At 39.8% G+C, this 10584-nt stretch overlaps 1 protein-coding gene across 1 annotated transcript in view; it reads right to left on the bottom strand.

The window, feature by feature from the left end:
- MDFIC2 (MyoD family inhibitor domain containing 2) overlaps positions 1-9483 on the bottom strand; it is a 54890-nt gene extending 45407 nt beyond the window's left edge. Inside the window, exon 1 of the mRNA XM_032772869.1 lies at positions 9396-9483. Coding sequence (XP_032628760.1) covers positions 9396-9483 — 88 coding nt within the window. The remainder of the gene's footprint in view (positions 1-9395) is intronic.
- Between the last annotated feature and the right edge of the window lie 1101 nt (positions 9484-10584).

Raw genomic sequence — 10584 nt, 5'->3', positions numbered from 1 at the left:
CCCCCTCCCTGCCCGATCCAACTAGTCCTCTTCCTTCCTGCCCCCCCCCACAGACCCCTGCCCCATCCAACCACCCCTTCTTCCTGTCCCATGACTACCCCGGAACCCTGCCCCTGACTGACCCCCGCTTCCCTATCGAACCCCTCCTCTCCTTCATGACTGCCTCCCCGGGACCCCATTCAACCCCCCTGTTCCCTGCCCTTTGAGTGCCACGACCCCTATCCACCCCCCTGGCCACCCCCCCGAACTCCCCTGTCCCCTCTCCAACCTCCCTGCTCCCTTACTGCGCTGCCTGGAGCACCAGTGGCTGGCGGCACTACAGCTGTGTTGCCTGGCTGGAATCAGCCATGACATCGTGCAGCTCAGAACACCGGATCAGGCCGGGGATCTGCAGCTGCACTGCCCCAGGAGCTCGCAGCCCGCCACTCAGAGCACTGTGCCAGCAGAGGAGCGAGCTGAGGCTGTGGGGGAGGAAGAACAGCAGAAGAGGGGCCGGGAGCAATCCTCCTGGGCCAGGAGCTATGGGGTCAGGGAAAATGGTCCCGCAGGCTGTAGTTCGCCCACCTCTGTACTAGAGTCAAATACCAACAAATTCTTGTTAGAGAGAGGATTTATATTCAGGATCTTTAACAATTCTATTATGAGTCTTCTGAAATACTCACCACTTTTATTGGCAGTAAACATTCTTAATAATCCAGCATAGTTATTGTGCCGAATCACATACGTGCATCTTTCTGGCTTCTCCTGGAGTACAACAGATCTGTTTCGCATTTAATAGGTTCTTAACCGAGGTGAGAGGGCTTATACTGAGACACTTTGTGAATGGAATGTTTGACTCTCGTTGCCTCCTGAACGCCTGGCTCTCTCTCTGTCTGCAATGTACAGCATCAAAGATGGTTTCTATTGGCTACTTTAAACATACTGGGGCAAATTTAGATCGCTGTAAGCCAGAACGACTCCGTTGCTTCAGTAAAATTGGCAACTGCTTCAGTAAGATCTTGGTCCAGCAGCTTGTAAGCGCACTTGAGCCAAATTCTGCAGCCTTTTAATTGTTGACACCCAAGAGGACTAAGGAAATGTGAGCTGGAGTCTATTTTGGATTACACATCACCAAGAAAATTGTCAATTAAATTGTAGCTGTGGCGCAGAATTCTGCCCTTGGTTATACCTGTGCAACCAAGGGCAAAATTTAAAGACCAAAAAGTTGCACAGAGCAGAATTGGGACTGCAGAATCTTTATTAATACTTGTGACAAAAAGAACATAGCCCAGAGGTTTTGAGCATTAGCCTGCTAAACCCAGGGTTGTGAGTTCAGTCCTTGAGGGGGCTATTTGGGGATTGGTCCTGCCTTGAGCAGGGGGTTGGACTAGATGATCTCCTGAGGTCCCTTCCAACCCTAATGATCTATGATTCTAACAGAGCCTGTTTTCAGATCCTGGCTTATTTACCAAAATGCTAGTTAGAACAACTAGTTTTTCCTGGCTACTGAGCAAATGTGAACTGAAAGGAAACAATACTTAACAGACAGGGAACGATTTTTACCGTTGACTTTCAGACTTTTCAATATCTTCCTATTGCTGGAGAATAGTGTGCCTTCTTGTTCAGATACTGTACATTCATACTGTATGACTGTAGTTGATTTTTTTTCATTTCCAAGGGGTCTGCAGTGCAGAGGTCAAGAACTACTCAGTATATAAAACTGCCATTAGGAGCAGTGACTGGAATCATTCTACATTTCATATACTTCATTTCCATTGGAGGAGAGTCTTTAAATCTACTGTTTTACAACTTAAAGGAAGGGTTGTCTTAATTAATTCATTTGGTCATAGTCCTGAAGCTGACATGGCACCTTCCAGGAATTCCAACCCTCTGGGATCAGTAGCATCTGTTTTAACATGTCTTCTTTTTCTTGTCATTCTTAGCTGGACAGCATCAGCTAAGATTACAGCATTCATTGTGTAGGTATTTGGCTATTTTATTTGTTGTTGTATGAATAGGCCTGAAAGATCCTACTTCACCAGCAGTCTTTTATAAAACTGTTCAAACCCATTACCATAATTCATGCTGGAAAGAGAGAGTGAAAGCTTCTGGACCAAATCTCTGCCTTCAACTTAATTTGGGAAGCCAGTTTATGGGTGTGTGAGCAGATTTGGGTCCACTGATTTCTGAATCTTTAAGGGTCCTAATCTGTTTAATTAACTCCTGAATTTAGGATATGTCTACACCTCAAACTAAGGTGTGATTGTAGTGTGGGTAGGCATACCTGCACTAGCTTTAATCTAGCATGGGTAACAACAGTAGAGACTTAGTGCACTGGGGGTGCACTCAGATTGCTATTTGCAGTGAAGTTCATGTCACGACATCTTGACTCATATTGTTACCTCTTGTAGCTAGATTAAAGCTAGTACGGGTATGCCTACCCACACCACAATCACACCTTAGTTTGCAGCGTAGCATACCCTCCCATCAGGAGGTAAATTAAATAGGTTTGGACTCTTGTAAAGAATCGGAAGTTGATTTACACTGTAGACATATGCTTAGACCCCCTAAGTTATAGTGAGGGCTGCTTAAACCTCCAGGAGCAGCCCAGAAAGCCATCTTAGCCCTGCTCCAGGCTAAGAATTCTGTATTGTGCCATTAAGAGATGCAGCACAGAACCTTCCCCCATGGCAATGGGACTACTTGTGAGGTAAGGTACTAGTTGGTGTGAATATCATTATTACAATCAGGTCCATAATATGAGCAAGACTCACTTTTAATGTGTACTGCCTTCTTTGGGAGGTTAAATTCACACCTGTGCAGAAGTCTTTATCTACTACCTAAACCCTATTTTGTGGTTAAGTGCTGACATTGTTCTGACCCACTGCACAGGGTTCAATTTCACTGTAGAGTGAAGATCTATTGGTTAGAGCAGGGGATTAAAAGTCAGGACTAGAGATGTACACATTATTTGTAAGAAAATGAACCAAAAAAGGTATTTTTTTGCCCAAATGTTGCTAATATATAAGAAATTTAGAGTGTAAAGGGGATATTTTAGGGAAAGGTGAAGAGCATTTTTTCACGCTTTTGATGGAGGAGCAAAGAAGCCAGTTCATTCAGTTTTCACAGAAGTTGCACTTGGAGGGGGATGCATATGTGCAGAGCTGAGCTGACTGAAACAGTAGATCTTTGTGTGAAAATGTCATGGAACAAAATGTGAATTTTACACAAAGAAAATTGTTCTAGTGTCAGTTCCTGGGTTATAGTCCTTGCTCTAATCACTTTGGGTGAAACCGACTGCTGTGCTTGGAGCTGGCAGGAGGCTTACACTCCTCTTATGTCCCACAAGACCCACTGAAACCCTTACAACAGGCACATAAGTGATGCATAGACCTGTTCTGGCCCCTAGCACAGGAGTCAGTTTTACCCTTTACTACTTTAAGCAAGTTTGTAATCTCTCTCTGCCTTAGATTATCCATACAGACAGGAGCGGCGCCAGGGTTTTTGCTCCACCGGAGCCACGGGACCAGTGGACCCTCTGCAGGCACGCCTGCGGGAGGTCCACCGGAGCAGTCTGCCGCCCTCCCAAATCCTGGCACCCTAGGCAACCACCTAGGTCGCCTAAATGGAAGCACCGGCCCTGCATACAGATATAAATAAATCATGTTGTGAGACTAAATTTAGTGTTTGTATAGAACTCCAAGGACTTCTTTTCAGTTGGAACGTTGAACCAGGTCTTCAGCTGGTGTAAATTGGTATAGGTCTATTGACTCCCCTTTACCCCAGCTGAGGCTCTGACCACTACTGTGCTACCACTAGACCACTACAATGATGCAAGTGAGAGTTTGAGGGCCATTGATCGGTTAGTTTCCCCCCTGCAATCACATTTTCAGAAGTATCTCGGTGATGCTTTAATATTGTCTTGATTCAATTTAAACATTTAAAGGATGTTCAATAGCCCTCAGTGTTTCTTACCTGGGGTGTGATGGTCTGGTGGTTGCACATCTGGCTGGAGTGTGAAACCGGTGGGAGTGATGGGTTACGACCACTCAAAGGACATTTCTTTAACACTACCTGCAAGTTACATCAGTGTCTCTTTACTCATTCATATTTAGTACGCTAATAAAATAGATGAAATGATGGGGATACTGATCCAAATTCTATGTTGGCATAACTGGGCAAAACTCCACTTAATTTAATGGAGCTGTATCCATTTATGCTAGCAGAGAATTTGGGTTGAGTTGAGATGCTACATATATATTTCAATGTTTCACCTTGTGTAGGTTCATAGGCCTCCAGTTTTATAATAGCACAAAATACCTGGTTTCATTGTGAAAGCTGTTTGTGCTTAGGATATAGGTCCACTTCTTCTTATTATCAGGCCTATTTCAGTAGAAAATGAGCCAGCGTTTGCTTCACAAAACTGTCTGTGTACCTTAGCAAAACTTTTCTCACAAATGGAATGCAAAATTTTCCTCCAGTGAAATGCAAAAATCCTTGAATTTTGAGTTGTTTTGCATTTAATTACCAATATTTTATATACATAAGACCCTGATCTTGCAATCAGATCAACATAGACCCATTGAGAGTTCCATTACCTTCAGTTTGCAGGAAATCTGATTTATTTCTAGGTGCATTGACCAATCTCTGCAGTCCCAATCCAATTGGAATGAATGAGCTAGCTAACTGGAATGAGTGACGGAAAGAGTAGTTCCAATTATGCCTGTTCTGAGACCAGTTGTCAGCCTCATCTGATGGGAAAAGCAATCAGAATAGCTCGCTTGTGGGAATATGTGGGGCCAGATCCTTGGCTTACCATTCTAGCTGTTTGGCACTGCATTGGGAGCACAAAGCAGGTGAAAAGCAACTCTAAAAGAGAGAGGGGCATCATTAGATGGCAAAAAGCCTACATACCAAACTCTCCACACAGCTTTCCAGTCAAGCGAATATATTGGGAATGGGCTGCTGGGAGGAAGAGCTGTGGCTGAAGTCTCTAGTGATTCCTAACTGGTGGAATGAGGCCATTAGTGCTGACTTAACTTACAGCAGCCTTTGCAACAGTATTATGGTTCTAAACCTGTGGAGTCTTTCATATGGTGATCCAGTTCCAAGTACAAGCTTGACCCAAGAGGTATATAAATGTGCTAGGACCCTTTAACAGGCTAACAAGACAGGGTCACTCATTTTCTAGTTTAATTCTCTATAATTATTCTATTTATTTAAATTACAATAGTGCCCACAACTATACAGACATAGGAAGAGACAGTCGGTGCTTTGAAGACTGGCTTGTACGATGAGCAACCAACAAAGCAGGAGGTAAAGGGTTAAAACATATCAATACAGTCAAAGTTTTCACTGGTGAGCAAAGCTCTGCAGGTCGGCTGACTGTGTTCGTCAAATGAACATAATATATTTTTATAATGCCATTAAGGCCCATTTGATGGCTCTCTTGTTTTTATGGCCAGAGGTTTTACCCTCAGTATAGAGCTTTGACTCTTACCCAATGCTGCCGCTGTAATACAGAGTCAAAAAGACTCCTGTTAGCAGTGCCATACTTTGGAACTAATTTAACAGTAAGTAGAGAATAAATAAAGCTGATATTCGGGTCAACATTTCCTCTGTCAGTTAAACAGGTTCTTATATTCAAGGCCGATGAGCACATGATGGATCTCTCATTTGCATACAGAGTCACTGCACTACAATACGTAAGTTATTACTTTACAGAGCACTTTGGGAAACCTAGAGTATGACAGATACTGTATAAAATCAAATTCTATACTATATTTCCTATGCATATTTCTGCTACTATGTGGTTCATGATTGTTTTTTCAGAAGGAACAAATAATCAATACAAAACCATGAATAAAAATAGCTTGTCTTTAAAAGTGAATGCTAAAAGAACATACAGCTTTTACTCTGCCTAAAGAAAACTCATTGTTTATTGGGATGGCTGAAAGCTATGTTATTATTTTCAAAATGTTTAAACATAGAAGTCGAGCTACTGCTGCAGAATGTTTGGTTTGCTCCTAGCTTGAAAATCGAAAGCGATACAAAGTATTTAAAATTATGTTTGCACACACACAAAAAATGTAAAAACTATTAATAAAACATACAAAATCAATAGAAAAAATGGAAAAATAAAAAATGTCTGTCTCTTCCAAGAAATGTCACAACCAGTTATTAACTCAACCACTGTGAAAAACTTTCAGGGCCCAATTCTACTCTGTTACCCTCCACAATAAATTGTCATCAGTGAGTAGAATTTGGTTCTTAGCCTCCAGAAGAGCCTGATAACCTTTGAAAAATGTTATTAATGCAAATGAAACATATGATCCTGCCTCTACCTATCATTTCATCAGTCAGCCATCCCTGAAACACACTCCTCAAGATAATAAAGTAGATACATAATGAAACCGATTCATAGATTCCAAGGCCAGAAGGAACCATTGTAATCATCCAGTCTACCTATATAACACAAAACTTCCCCAAAATAATTCCTAAAGCATATCTTTTAGAAAAAGAGCCAATCTTGATTTAAAAGTGCCAGTGATGGAGAATCCATCCCGACCCTTGGTAAATTGGTCCAACGGTTAACAAATTTATGTATTATTTCCACTCTGAATTTGCCTAGCTCCAGCTCCCAACCGTTGGATCTTGTTATAACTTTCTCTGCTAGACTGAAGAGCCTGTTCCCCATATAGGTGCGTATAGACTGTAATCAATCACCTCTTAACCACTTTGTTAAGCTAAGAAAATAGAGCTCCTTGAGCCTATCATAAGGCATGTTTTCTTATCCTTTAATCATTCTCAAAGACTTTAAGGTCAGAAGGGACCGTCATGATCATCTAGTCTGACTTCCTGCACATTGCAGACCCGAGAACCTCACCCACCCACTCCTAAAATAGACTCCTAACTTCTGACTGACTTACTGAAATCCTCAAAGCATGGTTTAAAGACTTCAAGTTACAGAGAATTCATCATTTACACTAGTTTAAACCTGCATGTGACCTGTGCCCCATGCTGCAGAGGAACATGAAAAAATCCCAGGGTCTCTGCCAATCTGGCCCAGGGGGAAATTCCTTCCTGCCCCCATGGTGATCCATTAGACCCTGAGCATGTGGGCAAGACCACCAGGCAGATACCTGGGAAAGAATTCACTGTAATCGTTCTTGTGGCTCTTCTCTGAACCCTTTCCATTTAATCAACATCCTTCTTGAATTGTGGACCCCAGAACTGGACACGGTATTCCAGCAGTGGTCACACTAGTTCCAAATACAGAAGTTCCAAATAGCCTATCTGCTCCTACTTGAGATTTCCCTGTTTATGCATCCAAACGTCATATTAGCCCTTTTGGCCTCAGCATTGCACTGGGAGCTCATGGTCAGCTGATTATCCATCACGTCCCTCAGATCTTTTTCAGAGTAACTCTTCGCAGGACAGAGTCCATCACCCTGTAAGTATGACCTATATTCTTTGCTCCTAGATGTATACATTAACATTCATCATATCAAACACACATTGCTTGCTTGCACCCTGCTTGCCAAGCAATCCAGACCATTGCATCTCTTTGATCTATCCTCTTCATTATTGAACTCCACCAATTTTTGTGTCATCTGCAAACTTGATCAATGATGACTTTGTTTTCTTCCGGGTTATTGATAAAAGTGTTAAATACCGTAGGACCAAGAACCAATCCCTGTGTGACCCAAATAGAAATACACTTGCTCGATGATGATTCCCTGTTTACAGTTGGAAGACCTACTGCTTAGCCAATTTTTAATCCATTTAATAACAATTATAAATAATATAATTATAAAAATTATAAATATAATAATAATTACTTTGTGCTACATAATTTTATATCATTCTAGTTTTTTAATCAAAATGTCATATTACACCAACCAAGTCAAATGCCTTTGAAGGAAGTCTAAGTATATTATTTCAACATTTTTATCAGCCAAACTTGAAACTGCTTCAGAAAAGGATACCAAATTAGTTTGAAAAATACTGTTGATGAGAGTCATCAGCCTATAATGCAAGGATCTGTGGATCTAAGAGACACAAAAAAGCTATATCCTGTTTGAGCCCGTGTCGACAAATGGATATGCTATGATTTTCATTCTTTGAAAGTGCCACCTCTACAATGATCCTATCAGCACAGGGAGTGAGAAACAAGAAAAAACTCAGATCTGTTCTGTTTAATTGCAGGGCCAATTACTCCCAATGACTAGACCTTAAAACTCAGTTAACATACAGTAGGAATAACATAAATATAATTGTCTAGATTATAATATAATAATTAATATAAATGAGCTCTTCTTTCTTGCAAACCTATGCATCTAGTATTTCAAAATAACAGATCACTTCTTTTTATCCTTCCTAAAAGTTGTTAGAATTAAAAAGTCATTTTATATAATACAAGCCATAACACACTCCTGAGCATGGGGTATGTGAGAAATGCATTTCATAAATCTTGTAATGTTTTGTCTTTAGAATCTCCACTCTTTGGTGCACATAGTTATCATATATATACTATATGAAGTATCGTGAAATATCAAACAGTGACTCCACTAGTCAAAGTCTTTGTGTCTGTTTATATCTTGTAATTTGTTATGCATTAACCTGGAAGATCAATTTTTAGAGTGTAAAATATTGAAGAAACTTCCATCTTTAGAATTGTAGCTATGTGCAATTATGAAATAACATAATCTTATATGTATTTTTCCTCTCAAATGCTTTTAAACAAATCTTATACTTGATAAAATCTGAATGCTTTTAATAATGATTAGCAATTTCTTTCCTACAGAAGAAAAGTTTCTCAGTCTCCTACTGTGGTACTTCTCTTCACTTTTCTTAACATTTGGTCACCTTCCTTACGCACAAAAAAGAAAACAATGCTAACAGATGAATATTGGAAGTAGATTATAATATTGTCTTCCCCTAACATAGATAATATAGGGCCAAACTCCAAGGTATTTACTTAATTGCTATCCAACTCTGTATAACCCGCACAAACTTTGATTCACTTGACTCGTAGTTTGAGTTAGTAAAACCTTGGAAAGGAGCTTTGGGTTTGGTCCACAATGCTTTGTGGACGTAGCAGGTTTATAATAATTATTATTGATAATTAATAAACAATACAATTAACAAATAATAAAGCTTCCTCTATGATTGCAAGCTCATTTATATCAAGAAGTCAAACCACTGAGCAGTTCTAATTTCTGATACCTTAGGCCATCTGGAAGACTAAAATCATTTGCATGTACTTCCAGCTAGAGGACTCTCAGGATGAAATCTGGGCCCTATTGAAGTTATTGGGAGTATTCTTTTGTCTTTCTGCTGCAATAAGTTTTAATAAACCAAAAGAATTATATCTGAATATAAATAGAAATTTAATAAATAACAATGCAACCTACCTTCATTTAACCAAGGAATATTTTGCTTGTCATTTTGAAAGCTTTCAGTTGCTCTGATTTTTATCTTGTCTGTCTTGTCTTCTGACATCTGTTTGGGAGAAAAGAATTTGGGGATGTCAAAAGTTCCTCTTTAAACCAAGGTTCCAAACAAGAAGTGTATTCTCTTCTTCGATTGCTGATATCATGCAATGAACTGTGAATACATATACTATTTTTTTCTGTCCCTGATATACTCTGTAATCTCTCACACAGTACACTCATATAGTGTTTCTAAATCAATATTAAATGATTGCTGATTGTAGACGCAGTCTTCAGTAATATTATTATAAACTATATTATGAAATGTTTTAATAATAAATTCTTAACATGGTGGTAATACAAGCACATTATAACACATAGCATAGATACATTATGGCTAAAAATATCCACTCTGCCCATTTAATGCAGTTATAAAGAATGCTATCAAAGTAAGCGATAATTAAATAAATAACAATAAAGTATTTATAAAGGTAACTTTAGTAAAGTGTAACCAATAAAACCTTTACTATCACTTTCAGCAATCTGGAGAATCATCCAACCCAAAGCATGCAAAGTTACAGTACTTGATGGTATTATATACACAGTTACTATTAGACCGTACATTGTAGTTTACTTCCATTGTTTGCTAGGAATAACATTAGGCTGTCCAGTCTTCTTCTAACTGCTTTTTTACTCACTAAGTCCAGTTACCTAAAGCATTTCAATATTTTTACCTGTATATTCCAACCAGAAGAGGTAAAAGTAGTGGGGTTTGAAAGCAGTTCAGCAGTTCTTCCTGCAGCCTCCTTTGTTGTCTGTTGATGTCCAGCACTCCTTTATACAGACAAAACTGAAAGGATGAGCAATGCACTCTCTTCCTCCCTGACGCGTGGTGCTGGATTTGTCTTGCTGCCAGAATCAGCCAACTTACTGCTGGGTTGGTTTTGGTGGGTTTTTTTTTTTTCATGCAGTATCAAATGTGGAGAGTTGGGGTGGGGGATGGGGGAGAACAATATCCCAGCCCTATCAGAGTTGCATAAAAACATCATCTTTACAAACAAAGAACTGTTTTGAAACACATTCGTGTTGCAGTTCATAACTCAGTGACTCTGTAAAAGAAGGGGAAAGAGCCGAGAAATTAATAGTGACAAATCAGATAAAAGTACCAGAA

Source organism: Chelonoidis abingdonii, chromosome 17 (assembly GCF_003597395.2).
Source record: "Chelonoidis abingdonii isolate Lonesome George chromosome 17, CheloAbing_2.0, whole genome shotgun sequence".
NCBI classification, from domain to species: Eukaryota; Metazoa; Chordata; order Testudines; family Testudinidae; genus Chelonoidis; species Chelonoidis abingdonii.
This window is presented reverse-complemented; position numbering and strand designations above follow the sequence as displayed.